Source organism: Pithys albifrons, chromosome 4, assembly GCF_047495875.1.
Source record: "Pithys albifrons albifrons isolate INPA30051 chromosome 4, PitAlb_v1, whole genome shotgun sequence".
Taxonomy (NCBI): domain Eukaryota; kingdom Metazoa; phylum Chordata; class Aves; order Passeriformes; family Thamnophilidae; genus Pithys; species Pithys albifrons.
Genome location: NC_092461.1, coordinates 36154903 through 36175618, shown reverse-complemented (window position 1 = coordinate 36175618; position 20716 = coordinate 36154903). Strand labels below are relative to the sequence as shown.

At 38.1% G+C, this 20716-nt stretch overlaps 1 protein-coding gene across 1 annotated transcript in view; it reads left to right on the top strand.

Annotated features, from left to right (window-relative positions):
• TG (thyroglobulin) overlaps positions 1-20716 on the top strand; it is a 149160-nt gene that overhangs the window by 49559 nt on the left and 78885 nt on the right. The window contains exons 29-38 of the mRNA XM_071553809.1: positions 510-593; positions 2643-2780; positions 3881-4057; positions 5003-5114; positions 5677-5756; positions 7571-7714; positions 10209-10274; positions 17884-18018; positions 19088-19252; positions 20376-20598. Coding sequence (XP_071409910.1) covers positions 510-593; positions 2643-2780; positions 3881-4057; positions 5003-5114; positions 5677-5756; positions 7571-7714; positions 10209-10274; positions 17884-18018; positions 19088-19252; positions 20376-20598 — 1324 coding nt within the window. The remainder of the gene's footprint in view (positions 1-509; positions 594-2642; positions 2781-3880; positions 4058-5002; positions 5115-5676; positions 5757-7570; positions 7715-10208; positions 10275-17883; positions 18019-19087; positions 19253-20375; positions 20599-20716) is intronic.

Here is a 20716-nt window from a genome sequence, read left to right as displayed (position 1 = left end):
TAATTTATAACTTTTAATACCTGTGAAAATTGTATCATGAAGACAGTTTCTTTTGCCCCATCAGTGTCCATGTGCCATAATAATTTGGCACTTTATGCATGACTGCACAGGTTATGTTTTTTAACATGATAGCCCTGTATATGTTATTTTTGCAAGTTTACCTTCAGAATGTTACCATGTAAAGAGCAGGACCTGCACAAATGATTTGTGGTACTGCTTTATAAATGCACACAGCCTCCAGAGCACTGATGCTGAACACATAGTGATTGTGGGTATGGAGTTTGCTTTTGCCATCCAAGCAGTGCATTTTGGTTTAGGTTTTCTCCAGAGTTATACAGAGGTGGTTTTATACTCATTTTTGATTCAACAGTTGGTGGAATTACCTGAGGAGTTTTCCTAAATGGTGCACTTTAAATTATTTGTTAAATTTTGGGAACTAAGGGTTATTTTGTCTTGTAAAAGAAAGATGAAGGGAATTACTATGCTCTCTAATTCCATTTTCACTCCAGACTCTGATATGGTCACCCGGACTAAAACCCCAGCATGTGATGCTGCTGCTACTTTGAAGACAGAAAGTGATTTACCATTATCAGGTATTACATCAAGGGTGGACAGAGAAGGCAGCAGAAGATAGTAGAGGGGGTGCAGAATTTAAGCAGAAAATATCATATATTGTTATATATGTTCATAATGGTATAGGTATTGTGAAGTCCAGAGGATTTCTTTTACATAGAAAGTCCAATGCAAGTTTTAAGAAAGATGTTCAAAATGTAAACCTTCTGGCTTTATGATTTTTACCTTAGGCTGGAAATGCAAATGTTAAAAAACTCTGTGAAAGCTTGTTCTTTCATACTTACTGAATTGAAGAGACTCAAGAAATATTATTTGGCTGAGAAAAAATTTCACATAAACCCAGAAATTAAATCCTTAGCTTGAGTCCTTGCGCATCTTTACTGCTAGTGACAGTATGATGGTAAATATGATGCTTAGAGTAAATCAGGATGAAACTGCAATCACAAGTGTTTCTTCCATGCATGATGACAGTGAGGGACCTGTGAATTTCTCTTAACTCTTTTGTTATTTCAGGGTTTGCTCTTGGTTATACTAAGTCATCTATAGGTCCAAAAGAATTTGTGGTAAATTACTAGAATTCATTTGGACTTTCAGCACCTTAATCCCAAGAGAAAGTGAGCAGTGGAGCTTGTTGAGAGCACTTTGATTTATCTTTAATGAACTGTAATCTCTGCTGAGGAGTCTTGATGAATTTCTGAGCACATGATTTAATACACGCAAAATCCTAAAAGGAAGAGAATTTTGCTTTTGGAATTTGAAAGGAAGGTAAACAAAATATGCCCATTTACCTAGAGCATCTCCTATACAATTAGGGGTATTTTAAAGTCTAGACTCAAAAATGGAAGAAAAAATACAAAGTGGGTGAAATGCTCTTACATTTACCTGCCAAGGCATGAGTGCAGCCCTCAGGGTTCTTCATTTACCTTTCTGGGGCTGATGATATAATTAAAAAACCTGAAGTTATGCAAGGAATGCAGTTTCTGCCTCCATCCCTAAGTCTCAGTTGTGACACCAGCTGTTTCCAGAGAAACTGAAGGTTGAAGTTAAGTCTTGAGAAGTAAGACGAATTGTAAGTCATCTTTTTCAAGAAGTCATTGATATATCTGGGAAAATGATCATATATAAAACACGTGGTAACATATCATTTCTAGTTTCTGATTGAAAACTCAAAGTCATAATGCACTCCCAGCACGTCAATAGGTGCTTCAGCACTTCAGCAGTAATTATCAGCATGTCTTTGCTTTTCCTTGGTTTCATTATTGTCTGGTTGTTTCACTGCATGTAAGATTAAACAATAGAATGCCTCACAATGTTGGACCTGAGGATGAGAGCTGCTGATGGCATTTTATAAATGAGAAAGTGTTTATGAAGAAATTTGTAAAAGATCATCATAGAGTGTCCCTTTCTTTCAACCTTATTTAAAGGGATAGATTTGCAAACAGCCTGACAGACCTGTGATTGATTGTTTCAGAGGGAGCTCAGGAGATATAAATCACTGCAAACATGTCTAAAGGTCAGAGGCAGGTGACAGAAAGGAGTTATTTAATGTGATCTCTGGGAGCATAAACTAGGAGAAATGAGGTTAAATGACAGAAACAGGTATTAAACTTGTCAAGAAAGCTTTTAACATAGAGAGGAGAGGTGCAAAAGCTTCTCAAGGGAATATAAAGAAAATGCTGTACTTTGGATTAATAAAATTAGATTGATTAAGGAACTGCAAACATCCTCTGGGGCATCATACTTCACTGTTAGTATATTGTGTTATGTGAGAAAGTAGAGAGAAGCCTCTAATTTCTAGGAACTGGGATTTTTGTCAAGTTTTTGAGTGGTGGAAATAGTCTGACAATGCTGTGTTGTGCAGTGCAGCTCAGAGGGGAGGCATTGCCTACGGGAGCATCTCTAACTGTAGGTAGAAAACTCTGTTACGGAAAGCAGCCTTTGGTTTATCCTTGCTCTACAAAATGGTTGCAGCTGTTTTACTGTGAAACGCAGCGTTTTGTAAATAAATAAATTTAATTTATTCTGGGTCATAGTTAAGCTTTTTGTGGCATTGTTTGTTTGTATCTCAGATTCCACAAAGGATCTTTTCTATGTAGTGGACAACAGCCAGATACGAAGTGAGCAGAACTATTCTCTCCCTTACCAGCAGTATTGGATCTTCAGGCAGAAATACTCAGCTGAGGAAGCTGTGCTTTGGTGTCTCACACGTAAGACATCTTGGAGATTGTTATTCTGTAGGGAATAATAGTTAAGTAAAATCTTTTGTTAGGTATTATAATAATGATGAGTAGAAACTTTGGACTTTAAGATGTTTTATGGAAGACTCCTAAATTTTTCTTGGGAATTGCTAATGGGGCCACCTGTTTCTTCCTTATGGTCTTTGTCTGCCATGGCAGAAAGGGTGCCTGCCATTCGTCATCAAGGTGCCCCTTTTATCTGAGACAATGCTCTGCTGTTCTTGAAATGTACCATTCTAAATAGATAACATATTGGTAAAAGAAGAAGGTAAAATACAGACATTTGGGTTTAATGATAAAGTATATTTTCATGCAGTAAATGGAGAAGAGTTTCTAGCTCTTAGTCAAACTGAGAGTATTAAACAATGCACAAACATCACTGTAGGAGGTCAGTAGATCTATTAAAATTATGCATTGACATATAAGTTTACAGGAGTCATTGCCAAGGTAATGAAGAAATGGCTTTGACAGATTTGGCTCTTTTCTGAAGGTACATTATTACCCTGGGGAAAATTTTAGAAAAAATTGCTGCAAGCAAATGGCTTGAACTGTTGATTCCAGCAAAGCTACATATAGCTTGTGTGATGTATGAATGCTTAAAAAATACTTTTTGTGAAACTTTCCTAATATACTGTAGACTTTATTGTTTTTTTAATTATTAGAGATCATGGCTGATGTAGAGTTCTTTTATGATTAGAAAATTTGTATGTCAAATTTACTAAAAAGAAAGAGATTTTTATGAATTAAAATATTAGAGTGACACCAATATACCAGAGTAATTCTTGTCACAACTGGGGAATTATCTTCCCTATTAGCTGTGCGGTAGCTCCTTTACTGTGCTCTCTGAGTGCGCCTGCTCTTCAGTGCTGCTAGAATCAGAATATGTCCCTCTTTCTCTTGGACTTTTAGTTAACTTAATGAATTAATTTGGACAATTAATAAGATAAGATTGAAATTCTCACTGTTGGTTGTTTGCTGATGGATAGCTTTAAGTGCACTGAAAACATGAACAGGAACAGAGAGGAGATGGAACTCTTGTCTGTGTAACTCTTTATAACTTTGCTTCCTAGGCTGTGTCCAGGAAGATGAGTTTTGTCGCATGGCAGATCTTCAAAACACTACAGACATATACTTTGTGTGTACCCTCTATCCAGAGGCACAGATTTGTGACAGCAGCGTCAGTCAAATACCAGGAGACTGTCCAACTGTGCTACGCTGGCAACCACAGGCACTGTATCGTAAAATAGGCAAGTTTTGATATTTGGATGTATGTCTGCTCCTGCCCTGGTAATACAAGGCGGTCTTTTGGCTCTTGATTCTGAGAAAGAAAGTCTGAATAAGTGATGAGTCCTGGGATATGATGGTGCAACGGCAGGTCAGACTGTTCTGGGCATGGTTATTCATTTTCTGTTCAGAATGGAAAGGTATAACCCACAAATTTCACTCTCCACCTCAGCAATTCACAATTCAGAGAGGTCAAAGGTAACTCTATTAAATTGTATACTAGCTCTTAGATCTTTTTATAGTGGGCAAAATGGGAATGTCATTGGAGTGCCACCAGTCCTGTTTTCTACAGTTAAAATTGCGATGGTATTTAAGTAATGTAAAAATGGAAATTGCTGAATCTAATTTTTTTAGCAAATGCAGACCTATAGACATGAGGATTTTAATCTTTGCTCTGTGAATCCTTGGGAGTTTCAGTGTTTTTTTCACATAGGGCTCATGTAAGGAAGCTGGACAAACAAGCCTGTTATCACTGCACAGGAACCTGTAATTTTGCTGTGGAAAATAGAAAGGTCCACTGAACTAAGCTATTCAGTTATGTCTTTTGGGGATTGCAAAGGGCAGCATGGGTTGAATAATGCATGAGCACACTGGAGTCTTCCAATCTGGTGCTGTACCCCAGTTTTTGACCTTGTGAAAGGCATAACATCAATACAGGTCTCAGAAACAAAATTCCTGAGGTGGAAGTCTTCCCTTGGTGATACTCTTTGTTCATATTTAGAGCCTTCACTTGTTGTATTTTTGTTCATCTTCAGGCCTAACCATCAAAATTTTACTGTCAAATTATTTTTAATTGACCAGGACCCAGCATAGAAACATAAGCTTAACCCTTGCCCTGTGATCCCTTGACAAGTACATATATATGACAAAGTTAAACTGATTTTTCCAATTTTGTTTTTCCCTTCCAGTCACTCTTAAAAATTCTGTGAAGAGCTTCTACACACGTGTACCATTCCAGAAATTATCAGGAATCTCAGTGAGGAATAAGACTGACATGAGCAAAAAAGCTGTTTCAGATGGGTAGGACATGAATGTTCCTTTGTTTTTCCTGTAGTTTTAACCCTGACTGGAGTCCCAAGACCCCGTTGTACAGGTGAAGGGGATTAGACATGTTTATCCAAAACCAGTACTTGAGAGTGTTTAAGGAAGAAAAAAATAACACATGGTTTAAAGAAAAGTTATAATTGATTTATAAATAATAACATATAGATTTAATATGTATATATATATATAATTACTATTTCTATTGCTATTACATTGCTGGTTAGCCAGTTAAATATCTTATCATTAATATACCAAATTAATTCAGGCTGATATTTTTAGGGTAGATATCAAAATAGTAATTAAATTATTAGATGAAGTCTGATAGATGTATAATGAACAAACAAAATTCCACTTACATATGGAAAATACATCGAAGTGTGTATGCAGTATAAAGAACCATACTGGTTTTTTAGCCTTTATGTGAAAGGTATCCCTACAGGTTCTCAGTGTCTCTCCCCTCTGCAGTATCCTCCCTCCTCTTCTCCATCACAGAGGTAGATTTTTAGTGATACTGAGGGTAATCTTCTTCCTTTCCCAGGTTTTTTGAGTGTGAGCGTTGGTGTGATGCTGACCCCTGTTGCACAGGATTTGGCTTTTTTAATGACTCCCAGATGTCAGGTATTTTTCCTCTGTTTTTATTTTTCAAATAAATTCAGTCTTTCTTCATTATCCCAATTTTACCATTCTTTTTCTCTGGATAGCACTTTAAAAGTCCTTTCCAATCTCTTGCATCTCTCTTTAGCGCCTTTTTGTGTAACCATAACTCTTTCTAAGAGTTCAGCCCAATGACACACTCCACATCTCAGATATTTTAAAAAAAGCTTCATGTCAAGGAGTCCTTAAGAGGCTGCAGTTCCAACAGCATGAAATCCAAACTGATAAAATTCTAGTTACTTCTCATTTATCAACCCCTCTTCCAAAATATCACTAAATTCTGTGATCTTCCCCCCTTTTATGTTAATTTTTCAAAGCCTAAAGAACTCGGAAACCTAAATATTAATGAAATAAAGTGCATGTAAACACATAATGTCTGTGGATACTTTGGGACAGCTTAACCTTTCAGCTTTCTTGGATGTCTGAGTTTCTCTTCTCCCAGATTTTTGTCTTCTGCTTGAGGAGGATTGGTTGTGGGTAGAGCTCCCCATCTGCTCCTCCTTAGTGATTTAGCTACTTAAGACACATCAAGTGGGATTTCTGTTAGTCTGCAGAAATCAGAACTTTTGAAGTATGTTTGACTTGAAAGCCATTAGAAAGTGAAACAAAGACATTTTATTCCCCTGAGATGGTTAAGCTGGGGAGTGTTGTCACCCTGTGCTTCTTCTCTAATCAGCAGAGATGTTTAGTCATAACTACGGGGTCATTAAAAGGTTTAGGTGACTGAATCCTATTCTGGGCATACTTTTCTTTCTCTCCACTGTAAAGGAAGTGCTCTTTTAAAAAGGAAGTCTTTAGCTGGTGTTTAAAATTGGAGGCCACTCATGTCAAAAGAAATGAAATAGATTTTAGTATTTTATTCCAAATTCAGATTAGGGCCACTAAAATGTCTAACTTTCATTTTGGAAGAGTCATGTGCTAAGCAACTCTCCCTGAGGTAATTAGGATGTGCTGATTTTACAATTCATTTGGGAATTTGAAACATTTGAGAAATACATATTTTTATTTCCTGTTTTTGTTGAGCAGACAAGGTTTTCAATTGGTCAAAAAATTAATAGCTTGCACAATTAATCCAATGTAGTTTAGATTGGAATTAATGTGCAAATAAAAAATAGTCAACAGTTTTTCTTCCTCCATATGAGTATTTGAAATCTTAACTTAATATGGCTTTAAGTTTCTTTAAAGATTTCTAACAGAAATTAAGAATTTTAAAGCCCCAATCATGCAAAACACACCTCTTTAGTTTATCAGATTAATATTTAGTATCTGTAATATTTCAGACACCCAGTCCTGGCACTTATATAGTCAAGAAAACTTTCAGTAGTTATTTTAACATGATCTAGAATCTTCAGTGAAAATGCTAGCAGTGTTTCAAACCCTCCATTTTTTTTCAGGAATAACAATATTTACAGTAGGTCTTTGAAAGACAGAATTTTTGTCTTGATGTAAGTAGTGGCCATGTTTCAACACGGAGATTTTTAATTTCAAGGATTGCATCAATCTGAAAGGACTACTTGCTAAGTGGAAATGCTCTGTGATCTTTGATTATAATGATTAATAATGTTGGTACCCACCTTCCTTCACACTAAATTCACTGGGATTTTTCAACACTAGTTTCAACAACTTGGCCCATTTTAGGTATTTCCTGCCTTTGATTTCTAAGTCAGTTGAATTTCATTTAACACTCAGTGGAACCATGCTGTGTTCTCTTTCCTCACAACTATCTGGAAGAGGAAAAATTTCCTCATCATTTCTGTAACCATTTATTTCCTTGGCAGGTGGAAAGATCATGTGCGTGACTCTGAACAGCCTTGGAATCCAGACGTGTGCTGAAGAAACAAGAAGTGCTTGGCACATTTCAAATTGTAATTCACCAGATGTTGAAGTCAGAATACACCCATTTGGCTGGTATCAGAAGCCTGGTAAGTGATGCAGGACACATGACCTTTTTAATCAGTTTCTATAAATTGAAGTTTATTATTTAACTTCAGTGTACAGAAATTCCAGCTTCCAGCTGTAGGATCCATTTGCAAGGATCACAGATAGACATGGCAGAGAAGCATGTGGAAGGGAAAGAAAGGTGCAATTAACCTCCATTTTAATAGAAAAGGAATATATTACCTCAAAAAGCTAAAATTTAATTTCTTAGATTGTATGGGAGACTTTTGGCCAATGTCAGAATTCAAATATGTTTTACCCCATTGCACAGTCCTGATCAGGAAATCATTCTTTGTTTCTCACTGATGGGCTTATGGTTTTACCATCTGGCTGGATGCATAACCTCAAAAGATTTGGTTTTGCTACAGAATTTAAAATTCACTTTTGGATGTTTTGATATAGAAAAGGCCAAGACCAGATTTCAAGTTAGCACTGTGTTTTTCAAGCAGTAAGAACCCACATGTTTAAACAGAGGAGCAGTAATTAGTTGTTGGGTTATTTCCTCAGGACAAATCAAACCACTCTTATTCAAAGTGGATTTTATTTTCCATAGCAAAACAAAAGCTACATTACTCCACTGAAGACTTCAATGGATTTTTCATTTGTCTCACTTCTTTTGGGCAGATCTAGTTGTGCCTTGTTAAGCTTTGATTTCACATGACTGAAACAATAAGGAAAACAATTACCTGCCTGACTGTGTCCCCCTTTATGGGATGCAAACCTGTTGCTTAGTCACATAGGCACAGTCTTGCTGAACTCCAGAGCAGAGAGGCCCCACAGGGGCAGGTCTGGTGATGTTGACAGAATCAGGGAAAAAATTTGAATAAGGGGTACTTTGTCCTGCTTTTACATTTCCTTAGTTCTTGTGGAAAGGCTGATAGCTGACAGGAGAGTGGAGGCCCAAAGTGTGGCTATATTTTGTCCAGGGCATGTCATAGAAAGATTTGTCCAGTTAAAGCTGTGTAGAGATGGATAGATATTGTGGCAGTATGCTGTGTTTTACAGTGTTGATAAAGAAAACCTTCATTCACACTCTATGTTTGAAATATGAACTCAGTCCTGAGCTTTTCAAGCCCACTGGACCATCCATGTCCTTCTCTACTGGGGCAGTCCTTGTTAAAGGGTAGAGACAACACAGAGTTTGAAAGCACTGTGGGAGCTTATGGAGAGGGATGGTATGAGGGTCTGTCACTGAGAGAAAGGGAACAGCACCCTGATAAAGCAGACAGTGGCAGGAAACTGGTGGCAGGGGAAGTTGAGAGGCAACCAGGGGTAAGGGTAAAGAATGGTAGAAAGGTGAAGAGGAGACAGCAGATGGGTAGATACACTTCCATTTCTTGGAATTGTTTTTCCTCTTGTTGGCAAAGCATGAACCAAAAGTAAAGGATGTTTCTCACTTGATGGACAGGGATGATGAAGTAGAGCCTGGGACATATGCAAAATGGGGAGTGTTAGGAGAGACAGTGACACTTCCTTATGCAGTGAGGGAGCTTCAGATGTGTTTCCACTGTAACACAAAACAAGGCACAGATGTTTATGCAAATAGAGATATTTACAGACAAAAATTTGTATCAGTTGTGCTGATGTTTTGAGGGTCTGGGAACCAGGAAAAGTAACCAAAAGGCTCCGAGGCTAAAAAGGAAAATGAATGAAATCTGAAGGAGTGATTTACCATGGGCAGTGGGGCATTAGCGTGAAGCAGCATCTTTTGCTTTAGTCCACAGTTGTGTTTTAGGAGGGTACTTGTGCTTCCACCTTCGTGCTGCAGCTTGGTCAGCAAGGACATAGAGTAGCATTTTAAAGAGTTCCAGGTAATCCCAATGCTTCACTGCTGTGAATTGGAAAACCTCAGAGCTTTTAGAAATATGGAAAATTTGACCTGTTTTCAGCTTCTGTAGGGATGGTCATTTATTATGTCTCAGTAGAGAATTTATGACTGACTTGATTAGCCCAACTGTTTTACAAAATATGAATGCACAGGGGAAACTTCTTGTTTGTTTTTTGTGATTACAAATTATTTATGGGAAATATTAGCAAATGAGAAGTTTTGTGTATGAAAATGATGAATTCTTCTTTGAACTTTAATTTGGAAAGTGTTGTACTGGAGTCTTGCTTCAAATTCTTATTTTGAGAAATTCCAGTTTGTTGGAAGAAGAGAAAATTTCACGTCTCTCGTGGTGCAGATGCCCAGATGCACAGGGGTGCATGGAAAAAACCCACAAAACTACTGAAATAAGTAGTTCATAACTGTCTTTCAAAAAGTGTTTGGAGGAATGTTTAAAAATATGGAAATTTAGGGAAGTCTGGTTTCTTCTAGCAGTTCAAAAGGCTTAGATAGCAAAGCAGCTTTTGGTGTTTGCGGTGAGATGATGCAACACCCAGATCCCAGAACTAAACCTGGAAATATTGAGGTATTGATTCCATTTTAAACTTCCAAGTATAATTGTTTTCAAAGGTATAATTTTTTTCTCCTTTTAGCTGACTTGAAGAGCACCACACCTAACCTGTGTCCACCTGTTAGTTTACCTCTCAGGCCAGAAAGTGGTAAGTGCATAAATGTGTTAAGGAAAAAAAAAAGGGAAACATCCTCTAGTTTGTATGCATTACTAAAAGATCACACTATAGTGAAATGTTTTTATTCCCTATAAGATTATTAAGTGATTATTAAATTTTTTAATTGTGTATCATTTAAATGGAAGAATTGTCATATCCACAATGCTGACCTAACATCTCACACTCACTGCCACATGACTTCACTGAGGCAAGATATTTGTCATGATTGATGAAGACATTTATTTGTAAGTGTGGATGTCACATCACTTTCAATGGATATAATGAATCTTATGGTACTTGCATGTGTTATTTTAAAAGTGGGCAAATCCTCTTAAAAAGTGAAATTTAACCGCTGCCTTTCAGGGCTTTGTGGCTATTTTCCCCCTAAGAATATATGCAAATTGTCAACAGCTGCAGATTTCCCTGATGTGTCCTTTCCAGAAATACACAGCATACCTGCTAAATGCTGGGTACAATGGAAAGGAATCAAATTGACTGATCATTAGAAAACTCAGTTTAACCCTCCAGTTAAACTGAAAATTGAGAAGTCTTGTCAATCTCTGCCCTTAATTTTCTGTTTGACCTGAACAAATATTTAACATCTGTATCTGTCTTTCCTCAAACCATATGCAAATGGGGTAGCAGGAGGTGGTTGATATTTGCAAAGAATTTTCAATATTGAGTTTAGAATTTATTATCATCTGTTTTAGCATCATATCCTTGACCACCAGTCATGATCAAGTTCAGACTCTTTGTATTTATCAGTAGAATTTGTGCTTTTTTAATGATAGTGTAATAGAAGGAAAACTTCTACCTTCATAGGTAAGCAGAAGTAATTTTTATGAAATTCTTTGAAGAACTGGTGAAGTAATGTGTAGGTTGGGCAATTCAACTCCTTTGCAAACTGATTTTCCTGTGGGGTGGAGAAAACCATGTCACTAAAGCCTTCTTTCTCCCCGAGTGAAGCTTAGTCATAATTTTGTCATATTCCTTTTATATTTTTGCTTGCTTAAGTGTAGAAAAACAGTGACCTAAGTAGCACTTAAGGAAATTAGGTCTTTCTGTCATTTACTTTCTACTCTAAAGGCTGCCCAAAACTTAACCCCAGCAGGTGAGGTGCTCATCTTACCCTTAGGACTAACCTTGATCTATCACATCCACATCCAGGTCATCCTTCCAAATGCAGAGCAACTAGGGGATGTCTCTGGTTTGCAATGGTCTGGTTAAGCAACCCAAGCAGACAGAGCCTCCCACAAGGAGGCAGGATGCTGGATTAGAGCTGTGGTCCTGAGGACAGACAGCAGTCAAGACAAGTCACTGAATTACAAAGACCACAACTAGCCTGAAAGACAAATTAGCAGCAGTATCCTGTAGACTTTGAGTCTGACACCAGTGGGTGCAGCAGCACATTCAAAATGCAACTGGGCATCATCTGTCCTTTTGTTCTGCCTCATTTCGATAGTAAACGTACCAGCCTGGTTATTTAGGTCAGATTGTTATCTGTGCCATGTTGTCAGAGGTTTTGGAAACTTTTCAAAAACATAGTTTCCAAACTCTTTATGATTATATAAGTTATATTAACACATGATATAGAAGACTAACTGTTTTAGAGTTGGGCATCACAGAAAAGTGAATGAATTTTGTACATTGTGGTAATGCATGTTCATGTGAAAAATACTAAATTACTGTGACTGCCCTGTGGTAACCGGATGGTGAGTGTGAGACAATGTTACCCTTTAAAGGGCACTGCTGTGTATATATATCTATGTGTGCATGTAAGCGTATATATATATATATATATATATATATATATATATAAATATAATATTTTCCATCAAAAGATCAGAAAGGTAGTTAAATTGACATACTTTACCAGAAGGCTCTGTGGAATAGTGAAGTTAATGTCATGTCCAGTCTAGAGTCTGAGTTGACTGGAGCACCATCAAGGCCTAGATCTCACTGGACAATTAATGCCCTTGGCTGCCTCATCTCCTAGTTAGCAAATTTGCAAAGCTCAGGACAGTGCCTAGCACTTTTGCAGATAGGGATGCTGCTCCATTCAAAATCTCTGGTGTTTGCAGTCCCAACATGTTGTGAAGAAATCCAGAAGAATAGATTTATTTTCAGTCTGGTGGGAAGTAGATGCTTTGCCTGTTTTATTCATTGTTCTTCTCAATAGAGAGGGTAGAGGAGTTGTAGGACCATAAAACAAGAGAAATAGTCTCAACAAAAAGTCTTTCTACAAGTACGTGGGTTGCAAAATGAGGAACAGGGAAAATATGGGTTTGTTGCTGAAGGAGGTAGGAGACCTGATGACAAAGGATATGGACCTCAGTCCTTTCTGTCAAGTCCAGCGTTCATTCCCTTCAGACTTGGGTGGGGGAAACTGCCACAAGGAAGATGTATCCTCAGTGGAGGAGGACCAGGTTAGGGAACAAGCTGGGTGTACAAACCCATGAGTGCAGAGGGAGACGGTTCATGCCATTCTGGACCACTCTCATTTACCTTTGAAAGGCTCTGGTGATGGAGAAAGTTTTGTTTTCCTTCTGTTCCCCAGTCTGGGCTTTTGAAGAAGTTCATTAGCAGTAATCATCATAAAATCTCTGGACCTTTGAATCTGCAGTGGCAAAAGTAATTTTCAAGAGCAACTTTTTTCATGCCCTGTCATAGAGCAGACTGCAGCCACCAGAGAGATGCAAATGAAGTCCCTTCCCTGTGAATTGTATACAGATCATATGGGCTCTGTTCCCATTCCATGCAAATCAAATAATTAATTAAGAAACCACAGAGGCATATGGATATAATGATCTATTAGGTCCTTCCTGTCTCTACTTCCTGTGATCCCCTAATGATTTATAGTCCTTCCCCTGAGGCAAGACTGAGCAGTGGCTATGAGATATTTCAGCATGGGAATAAATTTCCCGTTGGGCTATATCAGCACATGGACTGTTTCCATTCTCAACAGAGACAATGATAGTACAAGTGCTGATGTAGCTGACAATGTTGATAAATAGTATCATTTGTCTTCCTGGTTTCCCACAATGATGAGTATTTTTCAGAGAGATCTTTGCAGTGAAACAAAGAAAGCCTTTTTTTAATCTATCTTTGGGGACAGATCTACCATGCTCCCACACAGCAAATCGGACCTCTGGTGTGGAATTATCTTTGGTCTTAACTTTGATTTGTATTCTGTTTGTAAATGTGAGGATTTTAGCCTTTTAAAAACATCTTACTTTAAACCTGGATAAATATCTGGTACACTTTTTAATATCCCATTACTCTATCACTTACTATAACTGGCACCCCTAAAGGACGTAGAAAGCTTCCTGCAACAGGATCATAGCAAGATTCCTCACTGCTAAAGGCCATAAATAACACAGTTGTTAGTTTTTGGACCTGTTTTCCTGAGATGTGATTATAGTTATTGTGCAGTAGTTTAAAGAAAATTACTTGTTTCGAATTATACAAATATCATTACATGGACAAAAATGAGAAGCAGTTATATTTCAGGGAGAGTATATTTTCTGCAGGTCCACTCCAATGATTTGCTAGTTTTGGAGATTTTTGGTATGCAGACAGGTTAGAAGTCTTTGTTGGTAAAAACCTCTTTACACTGGGAATATAAAGCACTGAGTTCAATCTCTAAGCAGGTCTTGAGTTTGAATCAGGGCTATTGAATATGGCTCACAAATCTCAGAACTAAGATCAAATTTGTCTTTCAAACATAAATTAGGCATACTGAACCCAGAGATCTGACTTATGCAGCTTTTTAACCTCATATTAACCTCTGCAACTTCATGAGTTTTCTTCTAAATTTAGCTTAGGTTTTTTAATTGTACTTCTGTATCTGTTTCCTTATATAAAATGTTACATTTTCCTGCAAACTCAGAACTAAAACTGCTTTTCCTCCACTGAAGTCAGTGATGAAACTTTTGTGGACTTTATGGTCAGGGGTTTATAATCTCATAGCCTGTGAAAGAGGGAAGCTGAACTCTGTCCCCAGGAAATCTATTCCAGTCCTCTGATCTTATGACTGGAGTGAGAACAGAGTAAGACCAACATGAGTCCTTTTGCAAATCTAGTCTTAAACCTTGCCTACCCAAACAAGAACATCTGGAAGAGAGAGGCTGTCTGTATGGGACATCTATAATTTTGCAATAAAAGTTACAGGGCTGGCTGGATTCAGAGGGCTATAATTATCCAATCAAAGCAGTTGCCAAAATGTGGTTTGGAAGGTCAGAGCTTAACCTGTATATAAAGCAGAAATGTCTTCCAGCCCATCAGGTGCACAGTGCATTTCCAGTAGCACAGTGCCAGGTTGTAGCTGTGTGCCTCATGAGAGCAGTTTCTAGATGAGGCAAGTTTAGATCAGCCATGGAAATTGGGAATGTATTGCTGTGGGCATTACTGGATCCACTGCCAGGAAAAAAGTAGAAGGAAGCAACTATTAGCCAAAATCTCTTTAGCAGCTCATTGCTGGTGGGCAATGTGCACAGTGGTGCCATGCACAGCTCTGGGTTAAAGAGTTTTACTCTGTTATTAAAATAAGCATTAGTATTTCTGCATCTCTCTGTATCTGGGGTCAGCTGGACAGAATAAGGGAAAAGAATAACACTGGAAGTCTTAGCACATAAATCTGATCTGAGGTTATGAGTGCTTCATCCAGGACTGAAAATAAAAAAAAACAACACTCAAAACTTGAACCCAACCCAAAGAACAACCCCATGTGAGATTTTTTAAGGGTCACTTCTGTGAGATTTGAGACAATGAATAAATAGCCCAGGTATGAGTGTATGATCTATGGATGTTTGTGTCATGAGTGGTCACTCTTCTGTGCCTAACATGGGCTGCAAAGAGCCCATTGTGTCTCATATGTATATAAAATATATGTTACTGACTTGACTTACCCCACATAAAGGCATAAATAAGTATCTTTTTATGTAGAAGTAGGAAGTTTATCTCTTGAAATAGGAATAGGAGGCCAAATTCAAGTATCAGAGGTGTAAATCCGAGACATGTATTTTGCTTTTGTGGATTTGTTTTGATGTGTGGGAAATGGAGTTGTATGAGGGTTAGAAACTTGCCTGAGGTTACTTGGTGAGTCAGGGAAGCCAAAGGAAGACAGTCAGTCTGGAGAAATATCATACAAAACCACTGATGCACCCAGACCTTTTGCCTTACAGTGGAATCCAGACAAAGCTGTCCTTTGAACGAGCTATAGCTGATAATTTGAAGCTTTGTGTCTGAGCCTAGAGAGGTTGCTTGTTCCAGTAGTGGGACCTTAGTTACTACTATTGTACACAGCACAGGATGGCTACATCGCTTTTATGGAAAAAAACAAAGTTTGAGTCATACTGATAAAAGAAATCTTTTCTTGTTCATGTTTCAGAAAAGAAACCCCCGAAAACATAATTTGATAAGATTTAGTCTGGAAAACAACAACTTGGGGGATCTAGTAGTGCAGGCAGAAAATATCTGGAAAAGTGGTTGTGGTTACTACTCCATCACTTACAGAGTTGATTTCTATTTTCACATGTCTTTCTAAATAAATGCCACAAACTGGCATCCCAGTTGTAGGGGCTGACATTTTGTGACATGGGTCATACAACAGCTCATATTAGATGGCTTTAAAATAGAGAAACCATTGACAGTATGAAAAATAGTCATTTCCACATGACTAAAATCACTGTGGTCCTCTAAAATAATTGAATAGTCAGTGCTTAAGGGGAAATAAAATTCAGTGCAGTGGGTCTGTTGCACAAGTCAAGCTGTGATTGCAGGGTCATTGCTCCCTGATTACTTCAGACTCCCTCTCAACAGAGTGTTGGTGATGACTTTGCTAGTCTGTGACATCAAGTAAGCTTGTGGTTTTTACAAACAACCATGCAACACCAAAGTAACTTTCATTTCTACTTTGCTGGAGACTTTCAGCATCTCTGTCTTAGAAGAGCTGCTCCCAAACGTAACACAAGTGGAATGATTTTGAAGTGGTTATAAAGGTCCCATGGGACCCAGTCCTGCTTTCTTGCCTCTAGTTCAAAAGCCTGAACTGGGATGGGGCTGTTTGGGAGGTTATATGAGATACAGTAGGTCAGTTCATCACTCCACCAGTCGTTTTCTTCAGAAAGTGTGATGGCAAAGGAACCAGCACTAAGGCAACAACTGTGCTGATGGTGGTAGAACATCAGATTTTTTCAGCTTATTCTCTGGGAGGTAATTCGTGTTTGAGGTTTACACCTCCTAGGGAAGGATTTACCTTGCAAAAGAGGTGACTTTTAGCATCAATGTAAAGCCTGGGATTGTGGCAATTTACCTTGTGTTGTTATGAATTATTTGGATTAAAATAATTCCGAAATCTAATTTAGTCATTGCTACTCCCTGCCTATTTGCTCAAGGAAGGATGCTACCAGCCTAGTCTGTGGTGTGTTTGAGGTCTTGGGTTCTCAATTGGACAAGTATGTCAGCATCAGGATTTCCAAGTTGATTGTATGTACCCCAGTCCTCAGTTTCAGGTGTGATGTTGAGTGGTGTGGTCAAGCTACCTCTTTGTGACAGGGGGAGGAAGGAAACCTTGGCTACCTTTGCGAGTCACTGACTTTTCAGAAGACTAAAAGAAATGTTTAATGGAATGAATATTCACAACTTTTTCATCCGTGTGGTAGATGAAAGCAACAGGAAAAGAAAGACCTGCTCACCAGGAATAGCAAAGGAACAGCTAACTCAGCTCTGTCCTCACGCTACAATTACATGGAGAGAGTTACCAACCTACTGTTTTAGGACTCAGTGGCCACAATGGGGCCTTTTGCTTTCAAAACATATTGAACAGATAACAAGAACTAAATTAAAGGTCCATTCTTTTGCAAGCCTTCTTTTTTTATTCTTCTCTCTATTGAGAGTCTGAAGATATTTTTATCTGTGTATGAGAAAAGAGTGTTGTGGCATTTTTTAAAGTATACTGTGAAAGAGAAGAACAGTTCTTGAGGAATACTAGAGTTGGTACTTATGTGTATATAGATGCTCACACATGTACATGGATGTAAAATGTATATAAATGCACATGATGTTATTTACATATATGTATATGTATGTATGTACGAAATAAAATAAAATCTTAATTATATAGCAGTTACATGACATTAAAAAAGTTTAGAATTTAATGTAATTTAGTCCACTAAATCAAATAAAAATGATCAAAATAACCTCCATTTGCTTTCCAAGGAATTAGGGGCTGTGTCTGCTTAGCGACTTGTGTGCAAGCGTTAGAACTTATGCCCTTTAATGGAATTAAGCCTGTTCAGAAACCTTTTATTTAAATCAGTTGCATTTACATGCAAACCTGGATGGAGCCACTTCAGATTTATCTTTTTATTAACTGAATACCTTTGTAAATCAAGTTACACTTGACCTCTGAAGGTGGAACTGGATCCTCTAGTCAGTCAGACACCTTTGAATATTATAGTTCTTTTATTCCTAGCAATGCAAAGGAAGATGAAAGTTGTTCATTGGGGAACTCTCCAATGTTTTTAATTCTATATTATTTCCCCTTGAAGCTTTTACTGATTCCTATAGTTACATTATTTATGTATGGTTCATTTTACAGTGAATTTGGATTTATGGCAACCCTTAAATGTCTCCTCTGTTCTCATGGATTCATCCATCTCAAACTTTGAAGTTCTGCAAGTTAGCAGAGATATATCCAGTGACCTATCCACTGCCACAGATTTTTGCCTGTCTGGTAAGAAATGGTCATTCATAGCTTTACAGAAAATACCCAGTTGTGAGCCTGAAAACCAAGAATAGTTCCCCCACTTCTGACACGGATGCACTGTTTTTACTTATTTTTAAAGACTACTCCAGTGTCTTTGAATCTGAGAGAAGGGACCTGAAATAGTTGAGCTAATGAAAGATACAATAAGCATAAAATGCTATACAGTGATTGTGTGTAATGTTGACAGTTCTTGGGCACAGAGATCTCTTCCTTCTACAGGCATTGCACAGCCTGGAGAATATTGTAGCAAAGAATGAAATGGATGATGTCATGTTTTCTTAAAGGACAGTTAAAGGAAGCTTAAGAGTGAGACATATGAGAGACCCACATACCATTACCTAAAGTAACCTGTAATAGTGGTGTGTGAGGGCAGGTTAACAGAGCTGGGATGAAGCAGGGGCTGAGCTGTAGTAACAGCAAAGGGAACTGCTTTAATCCACAGTTTGACTAGACAGCAAAGAGTCCTTTAACTTCACATGACAGGGAAATCCTCAATGCTGCAGAACAGTAGAAATCAGGAAAAGTTCCCACCTACTGCTGAAGATGGTCAGTGGAACGGTCCCACATTTTGCAGTAGATGGCCACCCTTGTGAGGGTGAGCAGTGTAACTAACTGGTTTTTTTCCTTTTCCTGTAACTGAAGGATTCTTTGTAAAGGCAAAGCATCGGATACCCTCCTCTGAGTACACACTGTGAATGAAACCTTTCCCTGGGGCTCCCTGGGGACTGTTTGAATTCAGATGAGGTTATCGGTATTTTATTAGATGATGTTTTTCTCCCTCTAAAACTTGTGATAATAGTTCTCTTATTGTATTAGTCCATTTGAAAGCCAATGCAACCTTCTGTTTTTTGGATATTCTGGAGAATGTTCTGGGAATTTGAGGACATCCATGTCCCATTATTCTGCTGTAGAGATACTTCATAACCTTATACTTTACCTGTTGTAAAACCTTTCTTTTAAGCATTGGGAAACAATGTCCTACAAAATACTGTGAGAATACACTTTTACCCTATCTTTTTCATGTGCCACCTCACAGCTTGTTCAAAGAACCAGTCATGTACGGTGGTTACACTGGAAATCCAGCCTTCAGCAATAAGATGCATTTTCTACCCTGATACACAGATATGCAGACATGGCCTGCAAGGACACAGCTGCCAGGTTTTACTCAGAGAACCTGCTACCTATATCTATAGGAGACAAGGTAAGAAGAGGTTAAGGATGTGAAGGAAGGACCTCCACTGTGGTGGCCTGTGGATAGTTCTTATGAATGGAGGAGTGAGGAAATCCTAACTAGATGTGAAGTAATGTATATTTCTCCCAGACACTTTTTCACTGCTGTTTCAGTGGAGTTACAGCCAACAGTATGGGAAAATGTCCCCAAATACTTTTTGTAAAAAGGCATGAACTCGTAATGTTATCCTCTAGTGTTGAAACAGATATAAATAAAGGAAGTCTAGTTAAAGAAAGTTGCTTTGGAAAGTGCAGAATAGTAAAACCAATCAAAAACAGTAATGAAAGTCCAGCTCCTTCCTTTCCATCTGCAGAAGATGCTTTGATATGCCCTTCCTTTTAAACTCTGAGAATAATATACAGAGTGTTGAAAGCCCACTGTCAATTGAAAGTATTAAGGACCGTCTCTGGAGAAAACAAAAACCCAAACAGAAACCCCTACTCCCAAACCAGAATGAACTCATAAAGAAGCGAAAGTGACTTTAGAGAGAAAAAGAAGTTGTGTAGACAGGTAAAAATTCTATTGTTTAGTTAAGTACTTACTTGAAACTCTAAGTTTCATTGGTTCTATTCCGCTTGATTTTTATAGAGACTGCTTTCTTTTCATGTAACACTGATTGTTTCATTTATTAGAAGTAATTAGAACTCAGGTAAAAGTCTGGGGGAAAGGGAAGAAAATTTTCTTTTTCACTGAAATTCTGTGAAGTATTGACAGTCAATGAGAACCTTATAGGTTTAAACTCGAGAGAAAAGGGGTTTATCATTGTCAACTGAAACAAAATCAGAGACTGAGACAGAAAAAGGTAGACTTGTGTGTTTGTTGTTTCAGTTTTGGTTTTAGTTCCATGACTTAGAATTTAGCTTCTGCCTATCAAATACATTGTTTTAGGAGGCAAATAGCACGAGGTATCATTTAACTCTGTTCTAATGACTACTTCATAGTGAGGCAGTAACACAAATGTATCTGTTTCATTTAAAGAAGGGAATTGGACACTTAACAGTTTAAAACTCAGGGAAATGAGACTAATTTTCAGTTCTGAAATGTTACTAACTTGAAAAAGTGAATTATTTTTCCTCTGTTCCCTCTGCGACAGATTTATTCCTGCCCATTTCTGAATTGGATTTAACCCCAACTGTGTACATCCCATCTCACGGAGTCCTGATGGGTAAATCCCAGGTGATCAGAATTGGCTCAGGATGGAGAAATGTCAGCCAGTTCCTGGGGATCCCATATGCTGCCCCTCCCCTAGCAGAGAGGCGCTTCAGTCCTCCAGAGCCATTTGCTTGGGTGGAGACTTGGAATGCCACAGTGGCTCGGTAAGAAACCTCTGGGATCACCTGCAGGAGGGCTTGTCCATCCAGGTGTATGGAAGCAGCTGGAGAGATGACCACAATACTCATGTCCTTTCTTGCAAAGTAATCTGAATAGTACAAT